Source organism: Lepisma saccharinum, chromosome 1, assembly GCF_977018435.1.
Source record: "Lepisma saccharinum chromosome 1, izLepSacc3.1, whole genome shotgun sequence".
Lineage (NCBI taxonomy): Eukaryota > Metazoa > Arthropoda > Insecta > Zygentoma > Lepismatidae > Lepisma > Lepisma saccharinum.
In genome coordinates, this window is record NC_139229.1 from 191,013,189 (window position 1) to 191,036,879 (window position 23,691).

Sequence of the window (23,691 nt, forward strand, 5' to 3'; positions counted from 1 at the left end):
TCACTCTTTCATTCACACTTCTTTCTCTTTTTTCTTTCTCACACACACTTTCATTCATTCACACTTCTATCTTCTTACTCCCTGTCATTTTCTTTCTTTCTTTCTAACACATTCTTTCTTTCTCACTCTTGCTTTTTCTGTCTCCTCTTCCTTCCCTCTGTGTCTTCCTATTTCTCTGCTCACTGTCGCCCACTCATTCGTCTCAATTCTTCCCTCTCTCTTTCTAAGGTTCATACACATTTTCTATTTTCCTCTCAACTATTTTTTCAAATATATCTATGTTTCCTCAATGAGCACGCGTCGAGTTTGCACAATTATGAGCTTCCATTCTAGATCATATCGAGAAGAAAATGTAAGTGTTAGAACGTGTTTTGATAAGAAAGCAGTATCAGACCCTGACGAACCAAGCCCCTACTCGCCGCTGGATATTTACAAGTTTAATACAAGCCACGTGTGTCTGCAAAAGACAGCCGCGTCCTTGAGGAAGCAGTCGTCGATATTGACAAAATCCCAATCTTCTCGTCGCCCTGCCTCCAATTAAGTGAGCTCTCCGTCGGAATGGCAGCTGACACTTACGGCGGCTATCAATCAACGTGCCCTATCATTCGTTGTGCAATCATTATCCGCGTGATTACCTGCCTTCGAGGAGGACAGCGACGGAGACAAACAAACAACACCTGATGGCCATTATGGACAAGACAAAATGAGACATACGCCGCAGCAGTCCTGGTTACCGGACCGCATAAATAAACACTCCACAGAAGTTGACCGTCGCTTTCAATCCATTCTTTTTATTTTAATTTTTCGCAATACTGCGTCGTAATCGGTGCTCAATACAGTTGTGTTACAAAGTGTTCTCTTCAGTTGGCAATAACATTATACAGTGGATTCTTTTTAATTCGAACTTCAAGAGGACACGAAAAAATCCAATTATCCAAAATTCGAATTAACGACATGTTTCATTCATGTTAAAGATGATTTCAAAGGGAATAAACTTCTGTTCGAATTATCCAAGTTCGAATTAAAAATAGTCCATTGTATTTAATAATGGTCCTACTCACCGGTAATGAGGCAGATTCACTAAGTTGCTCACTAACTCAAAACCTGGAAGAATAAGAAAATATATTTTTTTTAAAAAAAATAACACTTATAATAACTTTGCCTATTTCCTATTTTAACTAGAGCATTTTTTTAAGCTAATGAAACGAGGCTATACTCTGTCCCAGTATCTCTGGATCAAGATAAACGAAAAAAGTCTCTGCGCAAGTAGTGACACGAGACGGCTCCACCAATGAACACATGAAAGGGAATGCGATTACGTGGAGGGTGGTAGCGACTACAATTACCAGCTTTTGCAGCAGCGAGAACTGCTTGGCATTGCACACTCGTCCCCCCCTTCTCTGCCGCTATGCGCGGCCTTTCTCCAGAGATAGTTGGGACTGAATGTAGTACCTCAGAGTATCGTCCACACAAGCCACAAGACATTAGTCTCATTTGTAACTAGTACTATGCTATGAAGGGTCTGTTTCAGTCTTTGATTAATTGATTTATTTGGTTTATTTCGCCACTTTTGTCTAATCGAGAAGGATGAGTCATGATATGATGTAATTGAAGAAGGGACACTCCCAAAGAACACCCATTCCCAGGCTAGGATTGGAACCTGTATCCTTGGGATTGTAGCGCTCTGTGCCAAAGACTCCGCGACGGAGGTCAGCTGTGCTTCAGTCTAAATGTGTATATATTTGTTCAGTGTATTTGTGTGGGTGTATCTCACTTCCATTATTTTCTAAGTTAATTTCATTTTTCATTGGTGTATTGAATATAGGACAAATGCCCTGGGTACTTCTTCGTTGAGGAAGGAAGGGAAAAGCCATTGCTATAACTTTAGTTCCACGTTATAAACAATTACAGAAATAAAATATTTTTTTTGATTGTGTAAGCAAAATTCAACATCAGTTGTCAGATACATAAAGTCAGACTAAATGTTTCTAATTAGTGTTGAATGGTGGTGAAATACTTCATTAGCATGCATTTTTTGGCAATTTTTAATATGTGTGTCTATTTTACGATTTCCTTCACATTCTAAATCTACGTTTGCATAGCTTGTACACGAACTTAAGTGTTATGGGCACATTTCTGTTCCATGCATATTTATTTAAACATTTAATTAAACATGAATTGATGGCAATTTTTGCACGATTTTAATCACAAACTCTGCTTTTTCGTGCACAAATTTTAATCGTATTTTTCTTGTCTTTACGTGCAAACTATTAGAGTCTATAATTATATGACGCTGAAAAAAATCAGGATGATAGAAACTTCGTCGTATGGAAAGGAAAATACATGGGCTAGTGAATGAGAGGAGGGGTAGAGCGGAAGAACTACTAGATAATTTTAGGATTTATATCAGAATATTGGAATAAAGCTAAGAAAGCAAGGTTTAGATGGTTAGAGGACAGAGTAGGAAATCAAAGGAGGAAGGAGAGGACGATCTAAGGAACTTGGAGAAGAAAAGCAACGAATGGATCGGTAGCCCAGTTCTTATAACGGCCGCAAGTCATGGGATAGGCGAAGTACAGTATAATTCTAATGTGCAAGATAGCAACACTTAGCCATTATACCCTGAAGGCGGAACGACGGACATGTATACGCTCGCGGAATTCTGTGTTAATGGCAGTTCGACGTACACCTGTACGTTCACTGCATGGTTGGACGTCAAACTGCTGTTAGGTACGATCTATTGGCAGTTTTTACCAGTTGACCAGACAGGTGCTAGTCCTTACTGTCATCTACAGGGAAATAAAATACTACTCGCACAACGTTGTTTTGGTCAGTCAAACATCGACAATGGCTGGGTTGTCCCAACTGATAAGCGTTGCGGAAGAATACCAGAGAAATACCAAACATGACAATGACACTCCTCTGCAATAGGAATTTTTCAAGTTATCTGTAATTACAAGCGTTAGTTTTCGTCATTTTTTGAGTGCTAGTGTGATAAAAACTGTTATCAGCGAAAACATTACTAACTTTCAAATAGTATAGTCATGAACAGAATGCATCTAGAATACGGGCAAAGTGCATGAATCAAAAAAAAAAATCACACCGATCAAGATGTGTGAGGACACTGTCGGTGACTACCTCTTAATTTGATTATAATTTACCCTCTAGATTTAAAAATATAGCAATTTGTTTGATGTAACCAGAAAACCCAAAAGCTGAGCGATTTAAATATCGCTTGAGGTTCAGCAGGCGGGAGATTTAAATCCCGGGCAGAAGGAACCTTATTGTTTAAATCCACTTTATGCCCAGATACGCTTATCGGGATTGGACCTACATTTTAACAGAGGATTCGAACCCGGAAACCCTTGATTACCAAGCTCCAAAAATGTGGATGCCCTCAAACAGTCTTCTCTCTATGCACCGCTGAACCGTGCCGACAGAGAGAACATCCACCACCATATTCTCTCGAGCTTAATGCACCCAGTATATTCCGCCCGCATATGGGAAATAAACCTCTTTTGCGCGGTATCTTCGCCATAAAAAAAGCTTACTTCGCACATGGTTCCTGGGTGCTTCTCGCGCGTGGATCCAATTTCCTCCTCTTTGCTTTCTATTTCGTTCCCCCTTTTCGTCCACCCCTTCTTTTTTTTTTATCAGGAGGTGTCACCTGTGTAAAAATTCATCACCTTTTGCCACGCCGTAAACTGGTTCCGCATTTCCTTGGATTTGCCTGGCTCCAACGTTCCACCGGCGGCCGCTTTACGAGCTATCAACGGTCTGGCGAGTCGACCCCCTCGGAACATTTCGCAAATGGAAGACAGAGAACTGCAGTTTGCGAAGGCACCGTTGCGACACGACAACGACCAAAAGCTCGACTCCGCAAGGATCGATAGGGATACCTCTCAATCTATGTGAGGAAAAGTGTCCGTTCCTTGATCTCGAGTCCCTCGCCAGCAGCAAAGACCCATTTTCAAGTTCCCTCCTGCCTTGGTTAACTATGTATCCAATCAGGAGTTAACTGGAAGGTTAGGGGCTCGATTCTAGATGAAGCTTCTGCTAGCCTTGATTGATTGGTCGCTCAAAACCTTCCTAAGGGAAAACCAAGGTTTGAAAAAACAACGTGATTTTGGATTATTTTTTTTTATATCAAAACTAGTAACACGTTCACTGTTAAGGAGCAAACCGGGAAAGTGTTCATTGCTCTCCCCATCCTGCCTGTCCAGGACAAACATGGAACCCCGATTATATTTCAGAACTAATTGAAAAATTAAGATCACTGACTTGGCACGCATTCTTTTTTTCAAGAACACTAATTTGCAACGCGTTCAATTTTCAAGATCTCTAATTTGCTACATTCATTTTTAAAAAAATTCCATTCGTTCATTATTCAAGAACTCTAATTTGCAAAGCATTCATTTTTCAAGAACTGTAATTTGCTACGTGTTCATTTCTTTAAAGAGTTCTAATTTGCCACGCGTTCATTTTTCAAGAACTCTAATTTGCAAAGCATTAATTTTTCAAAAACTCTAATTTGTAAAGCATTAATTCTTCAAGAACTCTAATTTGCAAAGCGTTTATATTTCAAGATCTCTAATTTGCCACGTGTTAATTTTTCAAGAATTACATGTAATTTGGAACTCGTTCATTCTTTTTAGAAAAGAACCTACTACACGTTAGTCTTTGTAAAGTGTTTAAACTGGTTGAAATTGGAACAAGTTCTATAATAATAATGATAACTTACATACTTCTCAATATGCTTAAAACTAATTTGAGGAATTCGAAAGCATAAAGGAAAGAAGACAAAATTTGATAGAGGTATAAACTGTCACTATTTAAGAAAATGGGCAAAAACAATTTCAGATTAAAGTAGTAGAAAAGTTCAGATTCTTAGAATATTGATAATGTAAAAATAGTCTTGTAGAATTGAATTAGTAACTTAATTCTGCAGTGCATTCCATTCCATTTTGGTAACATACACAACATTAAGCCTTAATTGTGACGATTGTCCTCACCTCACTTACTGAGTAACAAATCCTGGACCAAAGTCGCATTGTAATTAAGGGGTCTCGGGTCTCATCCCGGAGGAGGCACATTGAGCAGTTGTTGGAATCATACTTTAAACTGCAGGCCAAATCCCGCTTACTCTCCCTGGCATGAAGTGTCTCGTACCAAAGTCAAGTACGTAAACCATTTGGCTATGCCGGAGCTGTGGTAAAGTGTCTACATAAAAATAAATTTAAATCTAATTTAATTTTTCAGTCAGCTAGCTGCCATTAATATTGGAGTGAAAGGGCAAAAATGCTATGTTTCTCAACGCGTGGAATGTATCGTAGTAATATATATTTTTGAATTAGGTGCTTTCAACAATCTTTTTTTTGTTAACAATGTTCATCATTCCAAAACAGTTATATGTTGATTGATTTGGAAATTCTTCCACTCAAGTCATGCAGCGAGTACAAGAAGCTAATAAGAATCACAACCAAGTAACTAACTCTCTAGCCTTCTTAAACCCGAAGGTTTATGGCTGCAGCAACACCAACGTTCCATATGTCCATATCCTGGGCAAGATCAATCCAATATTTGCCATACTTACATATTTCCTTTAGGTCCATCTCAACGTTTTTCCTCCATCTTCGTCTTGGCCATCCCACTGGTCTCTTACCATCAGGTTTCCCAACACGAATCCTGTAAACTCTTCCTTCCTCTCCCATTCGTACGCACCTAAGTCTTCTTGATTTAATTATTGTAATAAGAATCATTGCTTACTTTTTTTTCATTCTAATGCTGAATGCAGCTTGTTCTATGAAAACTCGATTTTGGGGAAAACTGAGTTTTACCAAAAAAAAAAAAAATCATGTCCGTAATGATAATTATATATATTAAACTATACAAGAAACCACCCATGCTCACGACTCGAACTCAAATCCTTGGGAAGCGACCTACCATTTCAGCGAGGAGGAACATGGATGTTTTTGTTTATCGTTCCATGTGCTGATAGAATTTTGCGAATCGTACTCACAAACTTGTTTCTCTCTTTCCAGGAACCCTGGCGTTGCATTTGACCAAAATCCACGTCCCCCGTTACCCGAAGAGGGGCGAACTAGCGATCCTGGAGTGCGAGTTTGAGATCGGAAACAACAAGCTCTACTCCGTGAAGTGGTACAAGGACAACGAAGAGTTCTTCCGCTTCGTTCCAAGAGACGACCCTCCGATGTCCAGCTTCAAGGTGGAAGGAGTTCGAGTGGAGGTGAGTATCCTGAAGGTTGCCGTCTGTTTCACAGTTAAACAACGGTAAAGTTCAGGACAAACTTAAATAAACTCGGACCTTATTTTCCTCACAATCTTGACGAAGCTTGTGACCTCCACGTCTTAACGGGGTGTCCTTAGAAGGACTGTCAACATCGAAGTGACACGTGGTGCCGGTCGCTCCGTGAAGATGATGAAGATAAGGTTGGAGTTTCTTTACGTTTGTCCGGACCTATATGTGAAGTTTTATACTCTGTACCAGGAATCTCTGGAGCAAGAGAACGAAAACAAGTCTCTGCGCAAGTAGTGACTCGAGAGGGTTCGACCAATGAACACGTGAGAGAAGAAGTGATTGTGTGGAGTGGGAAAGCGACTGCAACTCCTAGCCTTTTCAGCAACGTGTACTGCTTCGCTCCGCCCACTTGCTTTCTCCCTCTCTCTGCCATTATGCGTGGCCTTGCTCCAGAGATTCCCGAGATAGTGTATAATACGAGTGGTCACGAACTGAAAGAACGTTTCATTTGTCTATACATTCACATAATTTAATTTGTAACACCAATGCATTGGGAAGCTTTCACACCGAAGCGACACGTCTCACTGCGAAGCAAAACCTCAGTAATCAATGCAACCTTTCGAACCGAAGCGACAAAAGCTGCACGTGTCGCTTGCAGCTTGCGTTTCGCTCAGACTGGGCAGTTTTTCCAATGCGTGCAACGTGTCGCCTCGGTCTGTTGTTCGCGCATGCACGGTGAATGTTTGCTTACAGACTGAATGGATCTGTGTCGCTTGTTGCTTCTGTCTGAAATCTCCCTTACAGATCCGAATGGATTGTAAATTCGATCCAATTCCAAATTCATTTTATGTAGTACATCACCATGATAGGCCTTAAGGGAGGGAGAAATAGTTTACATTACAAAATTATCCACACGAGCGCAGATTTGGAGCAATCGCCATATTTTGCTCAGGAGGGCATGTATATAATATCGTGTATGTAATATTGCCGCCTTCCAAATATTTGAAGTGTACGGCACTGCCAATACCACCCACATATAATCGTGGCGTACGTATTCCCCTCTTACCACAACTATCGTTGGCTGTGTATGTAACTGTCTCACTATCTTAGTTTACTACTACTACCGTGTCGTCTGACTGCCAGGCGCGAGGCCCGGGTACGATTCCCGAGGTGGGTGATCTAAGGTCGGGATTTTTCCAGCCTTGTTCCCGCATAAAGTGGCTCTGGGACTCATCCAGCCTCAAACCTATAGGTACCTGCGGGTAAAGGCGGCCGGAGCGTGGTGCTGATCAAATCACCTCCAAGAAAATTTGCCGAGATCGACAAACCCCTAAATGAGCCTTCACAGCACGGTGCTATATGCACGGAGAACTTTACCTTTATTACTGCATATCGGGTCCAGAAAGAGTTTATTCCACAGCCGGGGTTTATGAACTTAAGATATCTGTTACTGTTACCATTATAAAGAAATTACAAATACTTCAGCAATTACCTAACGATAGTCGTCTCTCTAAGAATAACAATAAAAACGACAACTTTCACCTACTTACTAACTTTCTGCAAACCTCGGAAATATACTAGCAAATATGCCCCTGATTGACCAGTCTATATTCAAAATACCGTAATGGAAACAGAACTTGGAGATTCTCATTTCAGCCGATGCAGTTTTCTTTTTCCTTAAAAAAAATTCTTGCATTCTGTTTTGCCTTTGCGAACGGTCCAATCCGGCGCAATCGTCGAAAAGTTCAATTCGATTTTGTCAACTCCGTGGGCCCTGTTTGAAACCCCGGTCACGGTCTGGGCAGTCTATGATTGACTTTACTTCTTCACCAACTCCTGTCCCTAGACACCTCCTTGCTCGTGCATTGCTCCTGCGAGGGAGAGAGAGGAGAGGGGAGGGGAGGAAAACGGCGGGAAAAGAAAGAAGCCAAAGCGAAAGGACCGAGAAGCGAGAACTCCTTCCTTCATCAGCTATGGCGGACACACAGCGATTCAAAAAAAAAAGGAGCTCCTGCATCGGCATTTGAAATGCGTCCAGGGCGACCGTGTCTGGAAAGGGGCGAACTTCAAATGTGCTCTCTCTAAAGAACTAATCAGCAAATCTGGGGGAGGGGAAGTTGGAACCTCAGTTCGGGAAACATATTTTTATGTGTCGATTAGGGATGGATTGATCTAAATCTCTATTCAGCTTATCGGATCGAGGAAGGAGAGATTCGGTATATCAGATCCAGGAATCGAATAATTCGATATATCAGATCCAATATTAGAAAGATACGGGTTGTTGAACCCAACGTTCCAAGTGTCGAATTGTTGGACCCAGCGTTCGAAAGTGTCTGGTTGTCAGATACAGCAATCAAGAGATTCGATATATCAAATCCAATATTAAAGAGATTCGGGTTCTTTGATCCAGCGTTCGAAAGTTTCTGGTTGTCGGATACAGCAATCAAGAGACTCGATATATCAGATCCAATTATAGAGAGATTCGGATTGTTTGACCCAGCGTTCAAAAGTTTCTGGTTGTCGGATACAGCAACCAAGAGATTCGATATATCAAATCCAATATTAGAGAGATTCGGGTTCTTCGATACAACGTTCGAAAGTTTCTGGTTGTCGGATGCAGCAATCAAGAGATTCGATATATCAGATCCAATATTAGAGAGATTCGGGTTGTTTGATCCAGCATTCGAAAGATTCGGGTTGTTGGATCCAGGACAGCTTCCGAGTTAGATTCGAACGCTCGTCTCTAATATCGACAAGCTTCACATAAGATGTTGCTTTGTTGAATTAACGTCCTTTATTTGTACCATTCTGTTCATCGCGACGAAGAATCGAGGGAAGTTTAACTGAGTAACTTCCCACCAATTCAACTGGAGTGACTACATGGAAAGACTTAGGTCAGGATGCATATAAATGGCTGACCATGTAGAAGTTTAATAATTTTATTTTCTATAAGTCAGCCTGGAGTTGTTTGAGATGCTGTACAGAGGTAGAACTTCCCAGCACGCACGGAACAACTGAACGCTTATCGCGAGTAGCTGAAAGACCCCGTTTGGCCCAGTCTTCCGTGCGCTGTGACTTTGGTTTCCAATAATATGTTAAGGAAGCACTAATGCTCTGGGATAAATTTTTGAAGGGTACATATCTATTTTGTCTCACTTGTAATTTCATCACTGTAACAGCAAATGCGACTAACTCTGTTCTCAACCACCAGAGTAACTGTTGCAAATTTTCATGGTGCAACACGCAACACTGAACATTTTATTCACTACTGAATGTATTTATTCACTTCTGTGTACATCGCAATTATCCGTCATCGCAATTGTCCGGCTACCGGTTTTAGAAGCTGCCATTGAAAATTTGCTATTAAAATCAACTCATCTCCGTGGAGTTATGCAGCACACATAACGCCTTGCAGGGAAACAAGCATTTAAGTATCTACGTGTCCCATTTTTATTTTCGGTGACTGTACAAGGCATTTGATCTTTTTTAAGCTGGGCGTCCATTAAAGCGGAAGAAAGGTGTTATGTCCTAATATTTATGACATAAACATAAATAATTATCTCAAGATTGGAACTTCATAATTAATATATTAAAACTTGTAACATGGTGGATTACATGATTAAAACTTAAATCATCCATGAGACAGATTAACAAGATGTATAATCGTTGCTATGCACAGACTATATACATTGGCCATAACTGCTAGTTCACCATATACAATAATATATTTTATAATATATATCAATCTTCTCCCCTTCCAGAGAAAAACTTATGAGGGGTAAAACACTCTTGTCCTTTTTACTCTCTGAGATTTCCTTCCTCCCATCGAACTACGTCCTAGACCAAAACTATTCCCTTGCTTCGAAGATGAACTGGTTCCTGGATCAATATTAATTCCTCCCTTCGAAGATGAACTGGTTCCTGGACCAAGTCTGCTCGCTTCCTTCGAATATGAGCTACTCTCTTGCTTCGGAGACGATCTCTGAGCATTGTGTTCTTCACTGTCGCTTAGTTCCTGCCGATGCATTTCATTTTTAATCGGAGGATATAAATATGCATGATATGCACTATCGTCATAATCCTTGGGTATTTCTGACTGATTTGAATCTCCTCGTGTTTCACGAAGAATCTTTAAAAATGAATAGTGTACATTTCTGTATCTGCCACTTTCTACATCTCTAACTTTATACACAGCAAAACTGCATCTTTCAATAATCTCTCCTTTCCGATATATCTTTCTTTCAGGGCAGTAATAATATACTTTACTTCCAATTGAAAATTTCTCACATTCATAATGAACATTTTTAGTGTCATCTTTAATGATTATATTACTTGCAGTGTTGTAACAAAACATTAATGAACTTGGAGATGTTCCAGTTGATGGCAATGGAGTGTTGTTATGCCAGTGTATTACTGTACGCAGTAGTGATTCTACTTCAGTATTTAATTTTCTAACATCCCCTTTTGGAAAATCTCCTATGAGGGTTAGATACCTTTTTACGGTATTGACTGTTCTCTCAGCCAACCCGTTTCCCGAAGGTTTATATGGGCAGGAATGCTTTAGTTCAATGCCCAACCTTTGGCAGAACATCTTAAATCGTTCACTTGCAAAGGGTTGTCCATTATCTGATACTAACTCTTTTGGAGAACCAAGTATGTAAAATTGGCTTTTTAAATGTCTAATTGCTTCCTGAGCCGTTAAATTAGAACATTGCCAAACATTCAAAAAATTCGTGTGAGCATCAACACACAATAGGAATAAATAACCTTTGAAATAGAAATGATCGACATGTACACGTTCCATAGGTTGTGATGTCGGTGTCCATGATGTAAATTGTCCTTTTGCTGGAGCTCTTGCATTCGTCTGACAAGCATCACATTTTGCAACAAAACTTTCAATGTCAGAAGTCATTTTAGGCCACCAAACTAAATCTCTGCAAATCTGTTTTAATCTCACTACGCCACTGTGAAGGCCATGAATTTGAGTCAGAAACTTGCATCGCAGTGTCTCTGGCAATACAATTCTATTTCCCCACATCAACAATCCATCTTCTGTTGACAGTTCCAGACGTTTCTTCCATAAAGCTACTGCTTCCTCATTGATTTGTGGATCAATTCCTCTTGGCCAGCCATTCTTAACGTAAATTGTTATTTTAGACAACAAACTATCGCTTTTTGTATGCTCCTTGATGTCAGATATGCGTAATGGTTGTAACTTTTGTTCTAGATCTGCATACGCTGTCAAAACCAAATCTGATTGCAATTCTTCAGGTAGTGGTAATCTTGACAAAGCATCTGCTATTGGAACCTTCTTAGAATACACTATTTCGTAATTCAGAGATGCCATAAATATTTTCCATCTCTGCCAACGTGCATTGTGTTGCATTGGCACTGGTGTATTCGAATCAAGCAATGATTTCGCAGTCGTTGAATCAGTGTATATTGTAAATTTTTGACCTGCCAGATATAAATAAAAATGTTTCACAGACGAAACAATGGCTAATGCCTCTCTTTCTCCCTGACAGTAATTCTTCTGAGCAGGTGAAAGTGTAGCTGAAAAACACGCCACTGTTCGATGTTCGCCATTTATCTTGTGCCCTAATCGTCCTCCAACACCGTAGCAAGAACTATCCGTTTCTAGGATTATTTCTTTTGAAGGATCGAAAGGAATTATAGCAGGTGTCTGGACAATCTTATCTTTAACAGCCTTAAATTCCGATCCACATTGATTAGACCACAACCATTTTTCGCCTTTCCTCAGAAGTCGATATAGGTGTGGTATTGTAGATGACAAGTTGTGTAGAAAACGGCTTTGAAATGCAACCATCCCTAAAAAACTTTGTAGTTGAACCTTATCCTTTGGCTCTGGACTTTCTAAAATAGCACGCACATGCTTTTCAGTTGGTGTGATTCCATTTGCCGTGAAACGTCTTCCTAAGTAAATCACTTCTTGCACTAGGAATTCAGATTTACTTAAATTGACTTTAACATTATAATCTTTAAAGCGTTCCAGAACTCGTTTTGTTCTTAGGAAACATTCTTGTAGACTATCTCCGGAAATGATAACATTATCAATAAATGCTGCAACTCTTTCCAATCCTGTTAAAATTGAATCAATTACCTGTTGAAAAAGCTGAGACGAAACATTTGTACCAAATGGTAAACGTTGCATTCTGTACAAGTGAGAATCATAATTTAAACATAATATGTTTTGTGAGTCTGGATGCAAACTAACTTGTAAAAATGCTGAACGTAAATCAAGCCTGGTGTAGTACGTTCCTATTTTAACTTTTTGTACTATATCAGGAAAGTCTGGTAGAGGATACACCAAACCATCGGTTTGAAAATTGACCGTTTTCGAGTAATCTACACAGATACGTATAGAATTATTTGATTTCTTAACTGGCACAATAGGACTTGCCCATTCTGAATGTTCTATAGGAGCTATAATATTCTGCTTACACATTTTTTCTATTTCTTCTTTTATTTGATCTCGTAATGAATACGCTATTCTGTACGCTTTCCTGAACACAGGCCTAGCATTCTTCTGTAAAGGTATTGATACCTTGAAATCTTTAATGGGTGTACTAATATCCTCATTAAACAATTCTGCAAAAGATGTCAGTAATTGTGAACGACAGTCTTCAATGCTCATTTGTTTTATATTACTTGAATTATGTACGTCGGCTTTACGTTTGTTCATAATCATGGCTTTGCTATTTTGCCCTTGCACATTTGATGTTCGTGAACATTCACCTATATCATCAATCCTTTGCTGATGTACCTTTGGAGTATCCATTATGCTTGAACGCTGATTTTTCGAACAAGCATCTGGTAGCGAATGTTTTGATTCTAGACCTAAGCATGCATGTGTAGAATCTTCCTTTTGAACATAATCAGTTTCAGGAAACTCATTTAGAAGTTTGCTGCGCCAATCACCAAATACTATGTTCATTCCAACTCTGCCAATTAATATATTTGTATTAATCTTATCGCCAACAACAAAAGGCATCATGTACATTTTGCCATGATAGTAAAGTTTTAAGTTTAATTGGCCTAATAAACACAATCTTTCACCTGATATCGACGTATATGAATTTAATAGCGGACTCAGTGTGAAGTTGCCAATAAGATTAGTTAACAAATCTTTTGAAATGAAATTAGCAAAACTACCAGAATCAACAATAGCTTCTAACGATTGGTCTTGTATTATAATATTAATGTACAAAGGTAAACGTTCATTTCGCAATGAAATCTGATCAGATGCGTGTTGCAAATTAGAAATAGATTCGTTTGCTTTTTTATTGTACATTTGTTGCGTGTTTGTAGTTAAAAAGGTGTATGGACTATCTTCTTGCACAGATAATAAGCTAAGTTGAGAATTGCGTTCTCCATAACCATTACCTTTCGTATCCAAATTACTGTTTCTCATTTCACAATGTCCTTTATAAATACTAGATAAATTGACTGCAGGTTCCTTCCATTGTTTATTTCTTTCGAAACATGCAGCCAAAAAATGTCCTTTCTTCTTACAGAATCTGCAAATAGTATTGAATGCAGGACAGTTCTCTTTGAATGTACAACCTAACCTTGCACAGCGCTTACATTTTATATCACTTGCCTGATTTTGCCGTGACACAAATTTTTGGCTAAATGCAGTACGTGGTTTAGATTGTGGCATGCCTTTGTATGCACTATTTGTTCCGAATCTTGATTCTCTTGTATCTTGTTGATTCTTTGAAAAATGAGCTTTAGCAAACGAATTGTTTGTACCGAATCTACGTGAGCCTTGTATTTGTTTATTTTCATCTACCAAAAATGCATTTTGATTGACTTTATATTTATTTGTGCGTATTATCTCATGTTGGAGTACTACATCACAAACCTTTTCGAATGTGTTGGGCATGTCTGACAGTAATATATCTTTTAGTATACTATCGGGTAGTCCAAACACGAGTTTTTCTCTAAGACGAGTGTCTAATTCATCTGTTGTAAACTCACAAGTTATTGCAGCAACTTTTAAACGATTTATGTACGATGTTGCTGTCTCACCTTCCTCTTGCTTTATTTGCATAAAAGCGAATCGTTGAATCCATTTATTAACTTGTGGTGCATATATTTTTCTCAATGTAGCAAAAAGTTCCTCCAAGGTGCAATCTTGTGGATCCTTTGGACTTAATCTGTGTTCCAGCTCTTGATAAGGTAAACTACCGATTACAGAAATAAGAGTAAACACTCGTTTCCTTTCTTGTATATCGTTAGCCTCAACAAAAGCCTTGAATCTTTTAATATACGAATTTATATCCTGGCTTGGGTCATAAGCCTCAAATGCAGGTATAAAACTTATGTGTTTTTCCATACTGGCTCACTTGGACTTAATTACTATAATTCTACTTACAGTAGTAATTATTTATCTTCTTTAATCCTCGTCGCCATTTTGTTATGTCCTAATATTTATGACATAAACATAAATAATTATCTCAAGATTGGAACTTCATAATTAATATATTAAAACTTGTAACATGGTGGATTACATGATTAAAACTTAAATCATCCATGAGACAGATTAACAAGATGTATAATCGTTGCTATGCACAGACTATATACATTGGCCATAACTGCTAGTTCACCATATACAAATGACACTAAAAATGTTCATTATGAATGTGAGAAATTTTCAATTGGAAGTAACGTATATTATTACTGCCCTGAAAGAAAGATATATCGGAAAGGAGAAATTATTGAAAGATGCAGTTTTGCTGTTTATAAAGTAAGAGATGTAGAAAGTGGCAGATACAGAAATGTACACTATTCATTTTTAAAGATTCTTCATGAAACAGGAGGAGATTCAAATCAGTCAGAAATACCCAAGGAATATGACGATAGTGCGTATCATGCATATTTATATCCTCCAATTAAAAATGAAATGCATCGGGAGGAACTAAGCCTCTACATATAGTGCCAAAGCAAGGGAGTTATGCAGCACACATAACGCCTTGCAGGGAAACAAGCATTTAAGTATCTACGTGTCCCATCTACATATAGTGCCAAAGCAAGGGAGTTATGCAGCACACATAACGCCTTGCAGGGAAACAAGCATTTAAGTATCTACGTGTCCCATTTTTATTTTCGGTGACTGTACAAGGCATTTGATCTTTTTTAAGCTGGGCGTCCATTAAAGCGGAAGAAAGGTGAAGTGAAAATCTTGGCTTGCGAATGATTCCCGCCACAACATGCGTTGGAAAGGGAGTTTTTCCCCTCCAAAAGAAAAAGGCCAGAAGTTGCATTTATTTGTGTTTGAATGTTTCTTACATAGGGAAACTTTTCTACCACTTTTAGGTAATTGTGACGACGAGTGATAATTAGAGTTACTCGGGGGAATATGCCCATCGGGGTTAAATGCCCACATCACGAGCAACGTTAATGTTATGGCAACTCTGCGACTCTTGTTTGAAAGCGCCCTCCGTGGTGAGACGAGGCAGCAGGTTTGGAGCTTGTGAGAAGAATCTGAAGCCATTCAGGGTTAATTTCATAAGATAAGGAGACAATTTTTGAGATAATATTTTTTTGGACGTTGCTGTATTAACAGTGCGAAATAATAATATTTCGAGGAGAGAAAGAAACTGAATTATATTTGGTGTAAAGATCAAGAGTCAGGGAAACATATCTGCATAGTGAAACTACCGCATGATGCTCAGAGTTGCCAACCCAGTGATTCATTTTTCTGCTTGTAGCTGTAGGGTGATATGCCCACAGAAATTAAGTACAATATGCCCATGGACATTATTATGAGAAGAAAGGACCACAATGTGACTGGATTTAGTGTATTCGTTGTAGTATGTGGATGAATCAAATATGTTATCAAATTCACGTCCATGTGTCCAAAGTGCAATGGGATAAATTTTTGAAGGGTACATATCTGTTTTGTCTCAGTTGTAATTTCATCACTGTAATAGCAAATGCGACTAACTCTGTTCTCAACCACCGGAGTAACTGTTGCAAATTTTCATGGTGCAACACTGAACATTTTATTCACTACTGAATGTAGGTTAGTATCCCACTTAACTCTACATTCTATATGAGCTTCGCTTCACTGTCCCAGATTGTTGATTGAAGAAAGCAACTAATCGCAGGACAATTAATGAATCAATAACAAGTAATAATAGACCAAAACATATCAAAATTATATTTCCAAAACTTCTCTTTCTGAAATCCCATTTTCTTTGGATAACTTCCCATCTCTGACAGAGCCAATCTTGATTAGGCTTCGCGTGGATTTTGAAAAAAAAATTTGCGTACGGAGAAAATTCAGCGGAACATTACGAGAACTTCAACCCTTCTGTTGTCACTGTGAAAAATGACTTCAGTTTTCGTTTCGGGGGGGGGGGGGGAGTTGCACTTTTCCAATTCTGAAAAGAAAACTTGCAAAGATCTAAACATCCTCCCCTCCTTCCCGCGTCTCAAGCGGGGACAAGCAACAAATCGAAGTCCATTTACGCCTCAGCTGTTTAAAATAATATTTGTTACGGTTCGCATCGACCTGTCTTTTCCATTTTTTTCTATAGCAAATGGGACAGAGAAGAAGAAAGGCGTGTGGACTGTGATAAATCATACTCCCACTTTTCTACTCGCTTTTTTCACAGAGAGAGAGTGAGTGTGTGTGTGTGAGAAAGAGAGAGAGAGGGAGAGAATTTTTCACTTTATTTACAACATAAGACGCAATCTTTCCTTCAGAATTTCCACACAATGCCCTCGCCAGCGCCTGCTTTTGTAGTCTTGCTTTCGCGACGGAAGTTCTGTTGCGAGAAATCGATTTCTTTCCGCTCCCGTCCGTCTGAAGATGCATGGTACACTCAATGCAACAATACAGCTTTCAGTGGAACCTATTTTTTTCTCTCTCTTTCTCTTTCTGAACTTACTTCTTCCCTCCGCTTCTTTTCTTTCTCTATTCTTTAATAAAAAAAATCAGTAACAAGTTGGGGCTGCATTTGCTACGTAACAGCGATATTCTCCCTAGGTACTAATTGGTTCATTGGCATATCTCCTTGTCTATTGTCCATAGATTTCTAACGAACTGTGAATGAGGATAATTATATCAATTAGAATGTTATTTATTGAATTCGAAATTGTGAATGAGTGAGCTCTCAGGCTATTTGGTATCCTTCAGGGTCCAACCTCTTACCACAACTAAAGTATAACTACGTAACATAACTATAATCCTTACCTGGGTTAAAAGCAGAGGCTCTAAAGGAGCACTCAGCACACACAAGGACAAAACACAGGACCACACAAACATACAGCCTTACAGAGGATTGTACTGGCCGTTGGACCAGACGCCAGTGTCTCGTTAGTCTGCAAATTGCAGTCAATGTTGTACTACATGGAAGTGAGGTAGACATTTGGGTGTACTACGTGGAAGTGTCAAACCTTACACCCCAATTAGAATCTGAATTAAGATCGCATCATGTAGAGAATTCACAGTTCTTTCAACCCACTAAATGTTGTATTTACAGTTAGAATGGTCTCAGAGATATCGAACCATTAAAAATGTGTCAACTGTTGATTTCAATTTCGAAATCCCCACAGACAGACTGACGTAAATTTCAAAATAATTTATGTAGTCTTTTTATTGGTAGAAAATTTTAAATGTTTACATTTCCAAGATATATATACAGGCCACTTTTTCACCTATTATTTGTTAGTATACTAAACGGATAACAATAGTCGGTGACCAGACACATACATTCAAAAAAGAGGACAGAGCATGGGGAAAAGGAGGACAAAGCTATAAGAAAAGAGGACACCGCAAAAAATGGCAACCCACTTACCGTTAGTCATAATTTAATGAATATAAAAAAAAATTGCCAACACTTTACTCACAGATACTTTTCAGATGATCAGATAACTCCTTCCTAACCTTTAAGCAAAGAAATCAATCTTCTAATCTGTTATTTAACAAATGACAAAAAAATATCTTCAGTTTGAAGCACAGAATTTTACTCCTTTTCTAATTCTTGGATATTAGAATGTAATATCCCCACAAGTGAATGCAAATGTAACAATTAAGATTAACGTTAACTTATTTCCAAAAACAGAATTAACATTTTTGATAGTTTAGATTGGGTAGAGAAATATGATTTTAATGCCACAAACATTTCTAGAACTCTTTCAACAGCAGGGGAAAGTGACAGCCACCTTACACTTTATCTTATATATTAGTTTCTTCCATCCTTTAAATACTAGATATTGCCGGTCCCCGTGGCGGAGTGGTTAGCAATATTACGTCATCTCGACGGCGCTATAAAAAAAAGTAGCTGGGGAGGTAAGAGGGGGTGGGGCAATGCAGCCAATATAACAATATCACGTCAGGTACAAAATTTCATATACTCAGGGCAAAGTTGGTTAATGTGAGCCGGAGCCGGCAATGGCATCATATTTGGGGTGTTGGGGGCGGGCGCCTCAGTTCACAACCAAACGAGTTCACGAAAGCCAGATCTGGCTCCAAAAGACCTAAGTTGGCAACATTGACTCAGAGGGAAATGGGTGGCGGAAACTCTTCTTCATGCCTTTAAACAAGTTTAGCAGAGTCAATTGCGTAGAAAGAGCAATGCAATGAAAAATTCACTATTCTCTGTCTCCAGTAAGAGCACATTCAATATAAACAAAAACACATGACTTTTGAGGAATCCTATTGGTTATTCCAGTAGCAGCTGGGCAAGGAATCTTGCAAGTAAAGTATATGTGATAAAACCATAACACCCAACGTAACTTCTATATTGAAGTTGTGGGGCCTTACGAGTTGCACTTACAGCTACGACCAACATATTCAGGAGCAAAATAACACCAGAACTGATACATAATGAAGGAACTATTTCTCGGAAGTCATGTGTCTCTGCTTCCATTGGATGGAAAATTGCTTTGCTACAAAGAAACTCGAAACATTTCCCTTTCTCTCCTGACACACCTCAAAGCTAACTTTCGTCCAGTTGCAGTAAAAACTCATTGGATCAGAAGTTTGGAACAACAACAACAACGACGACGGGCAAAGAACAAGATATTTTTGTTCACTCACTTAGTATTGCTAGTTTGTAACGTTAACTTAAGCATGACTGTAAAGATGAGAAGATGGAGAGAAAGGAAACTGGAGAAGCGTTCGTGACGTTTGTAAAATGCCACTGCTGCATTGGCTAAAGCGACTTAAAAGAAAATCCCGGAAAAAGCATCCTCCGTATAGAGGGTGTCCCGACAAAACGTACCAGCGACAAAACGTACCACTTGAGTTTTCGCGACGAAACGTACCATTCAGATAAGCAGCTACCTGTGAAGGATCCACTAATAATTTCAAAATATTAGTCCGCGACAAAACGTATCACTTCAAGGGAAACGCTTGAACTTGCCCTTGACATGTCAGGCATTACAACAAGGTGCGCTATCCATCACCCAGCTAGGTTATTCGTTTTACCTCATTAGTCATTACGACCTTGATCGCTTAGGTTAGGTTCGGTCGAGTATCGAGAGAATGAGAAAATCCGTTTGCATATACGCATGTGTGCCGCTCTGGCCTTCTTAAAAACTGAGGAAGTTTATCATGGATGGCTGGAAATACACTCTCAAGCCCCAGAATCAGCGAAGCTGACTCTTTTCTTTGATTACTTTGTGAATAGTTGGTTACAAAACGCAGAAATTCCAATAACAGTGTGGAGCTGTCCAAAGCCTGGATAAAGTGTGATGGAAATCAGGAAAACTAGCGAACATCGTAAAATCGTAATTTCGGGAAATGATTTTTGATGCCGTCCCGTCAAATGGTACGTTTTGTCGCATCGCAAATATTTCAAGACTCATTCGAAGACCCTTCGCAATTAGTCGTCCAGGTGGTAGGTACGTTTTGTCGGGTATTCGTATAGAGCATTGCATTGTAGATAGATATACTGACGCCTTGTAATCAAAGAGCTCTAAATTATAGTCCCGGTGAGTCACATATCACAGTGATAAGAAGCATGCGTTAAACTATAGCGTCAATCCCAATTGGTCTATCTGCGCATAAAGTTGACTTCAGACGAACTTTTACCACATTAATACAGTGGTAAAAGTTTTGGACAGAGCTGTTAGGATTATCGATACTAACAAGCTCCATATTTATTTTACACTTTCTGAATTTTGGACAGAGGTGTTGGGATTATCGATACTACAAATCTCCAGTCTCTCTTCCATTGTCTGAATTCTGGAGAGAGGTGTTGGGATTCTCGATACTATCAACTCCATTTTTTCTTCCACTGTCTGAATTTTGGACAGAGATGTTGGTATTCTCGATACCACAAAGTTCCAGTTTTTCTTCCAATGTCTGAATTTTGGACAGAGGTGTTGGGATTCTCGATACTATCAACTCCATTTTTCTTCCACTGTCTGAATTTTGGACAGAGATGTTGGTATTCTCGATACCACAAAGTTCCAGTTTTTCTTCCAATGTCTGAATTTTGGACAGAGGCGTTGGGATTCTTGATACTATCAACTCCAGTTTTTCTTCCACTGTCTGAATTTTGGACAGAGGTGTTGGGATTCTCGATACTACAAAGCTCCAGTTTTTCTTCCACTGTCTCAATTTTGGACAGAGCTGTTGGGATTATCAATACTACCAAGATCCAGTTTCCCTTCCACTGTCTCAATTTTGGGGAGAATTGTTCGGATTCTAGATACTACAAAGCTCAAGTTTTTCTTCCACTGCCTGAATTTTGGACAGAGGAGTTGGGATTCTCGATACTACCAAGCTCAACTTTTGCTTCCACTGTCTGAATTTTGGACAGAGGTGTTGGGATTCTGGATACTATCAACTCCATTTTTTCTTCCACTGTCTGAATTTTGGACAGAGATGTTGGTATTCTCGATACTACAAAGCGCCAGTTTTTCTTCCACTGCCTGAATTTTGGACAGAGATGTTGAGATTCTCGATACTACCAATCTCCAGTTTTTCTTCCACTGTCTGAATTTTGGACAGAGATGTTGAGATTCTCGATACTACCAATCTCCAGTTTTTCTTCCACAGTCTGAATTTTGGACAGAGATGTTGGGATTCTCGATACTACAAATCTCCAGTTTTTCTTCCACTGTCTCAATTTTGGACAGAGGTGTTGGAATTCTCATTGCTACAAAGCTCCAGTTTCTCTTCCACTGTCTGAATTTTGGACAGAGGTGTTGGGATTCTGGATACTATCAACTCCATTTTTTCTTCCACTGTCTGATTTTTGGGCAGAGCTGTTGGGATTATCAATACTACCAAGGTACAGTTTTTCTTACACTGTCTCAATTTTGGACAGAGCTGTTGGGATTCTCGATACTACCAAGGTCAAGTTTTTCTTCCAATGTCTCAATTTTGGACAGAATTTTTGGGATTCTAGATACTACAAAGCTCCAGTTTTTCTTCCACTGCCTCAATTTTGGAGAGAAGAGTTGGGATTCTCGATACTACCAAGCTCAAGTTTTTCTTCCACTGTCTGAATTTAGGACAGAGGTGTTGGGATTCTCGATACTATCAACTCCAATTTTTTTTTTCACTGTCTGAATTTTGGACAGAGATGTTGGGATTCTCGATACCACAAAGTTCCAGTTTTTCTTCCACTGTCTGAATTTTGGACAGAGATGGGATTCTCGATACTACAAACCTCCAGTTTTTCTTCCACTGTCTTAATTTTGGACAGAGGTGTTGGGATTCTCGATACTACCAAGCTCCAGTTTTTCTTCCACTGTCTGAATTTTGGACAGAGCTGTTGGGATTCTAGATACTACAAAGCTCCAGGTTTTCTTCCACTGTCTGAATTTTGGACAGTGGTGTTGGGATTCTCGACACCTGAAGCTGCCTACATCCTCTGGTTTAGTCATATATGTTGGTATTCTCGACTTATCGCAAGTTTCTAAATTCAGACCTTAAGTATTATTCTACATCCAAAGCCAACCCACTTTTTGAGTACCAACGCTCCAGTCCACGTGATCTTGTCAACTGTATGTAATCAACCCTGGGAAAATAATAAACGTTTGCAGTAAAATTTATCCAGTGCTTAGACTTTCTTTGAACACCTACTCTGAAAGAGAGGTTTCAGTGTAGGCCGTTGGAGTCTTCATGTTGCCGGCTACAGGAGCTGAGGGTATAAAAGCTGTAGGGATCGTAACAAACTCACGAAGGAATAGATTTATAATATGCCAAAATGTGTTTTCCATGTTAAAGCATTGAGTACCTAGTTATTGTGTATGAGTAGCATTAACAGTTCGATTTCACATGTGGAGAAACTTCCATATTCATCCTTCGCTGTTGGCACGCGCCAACCGACCAAATTCCAACCTGAAGGAGTCACCGTGCCGCACCGCTCCCTGGAAACCAAACGTTATTTCATGTCCTCTTTTGGCTTCTATATACGTCCCTGTAACTACGAACACATAAATTATGCTCCCCTCTGCCGTACTTAGATGGCAAACGGTGGACACTCCCCTCCCCTCCTTCCCCTCCCAGATGGTCTTCTTCCTTCGCGTGACAATACGACGCCACATTAGTTGCAGGGGAAATTGTGTCTTCGCTTAATAAATGAGCGAATATATCACATGTTCCTGAACGTACGGGGGAAAACAGGAAATGATGTCATGCTTCCATTAACGCGTGAGGTCCATCCACGGCCTCTCCCCTCTCCAAGTCCTCGCTCAATTACCAGTCTTTTGATTGTATTTCTGGAACTAGCACTTTAGCTGGTTGGGGAAAAAATGATGAATGCGACACTTAAAAAAAAATCCCATATTTGTTGCCTCGTGTAAGTAACGTCGCAAGTTGTGTTTCTTTTAAGAAAGATACACAAGAGGTTTCTTCCGACGAACTTGAAACAATCTTACCTGTAATTATTAGTACTGTGATTGAAATACAAATTACATACGTGAAAAATGATATTTACAGTCTCCGGGGTGGGCTCGTTTTCCCCCTGTCAATCTTCCACACTCTCTCAACACACTCATATGGTTGCTACATTCAGAAAATACTATATAGGGATACCTAGATTCATGCACTTCATAAATCGCAACATTTATGCTGGTTTGTTTAATTAATAATTAGCTGGATTTAATTAATTAATCAGGGCATATATATACTGTATGTGAATATGTGAGAATATGAGGAACGTTCATATTGATTGTGGTAAAAGTTCATTACGTATGTGATTAAATATAGGCAATACTAAAATTCGTACACTATATTTGACTTGTCCTTTCTCAAACACTCTTCTATTCACTGTCAGGGGTCCTGGGTTTCAATTCTGTCATGGGCATGGGTGTTCTTTGTGATGTCCCTTCATTAATTTCATCATATCGTCACTCATCTTCACCTTCGCGATTTGTCAAAGTGGCAGAAAAGCGAAGTCAGATAAACCAAAATCAATCATTCAATCTTCCATTCCCTGCTA

General features: G+C 39.2%; 1 protein-coding gene across 1 annotated transcript in view; it reads left to right on the forward strand.

The window, feature by feature from the left end:
* The window catches only part of LOC145990938 (cell adhesion molecule 2-like), a 158,690-nt gene that overhangs the window by 76,758 nt on the left and 58,241 nt on the right, over positions 1–23,691 (forward strand). Inside the window, exon 2 of the mRNA XM_083126498.1 lies at positions 6,042–6,247. Within this exon, the coding sequence (XP_082982624.1) occupies positions 6,042–6,247 (206 nt within the window). The remainder of the gene's footprint in view (positions 1–6,041; positions 6,248–23,691) is intronic.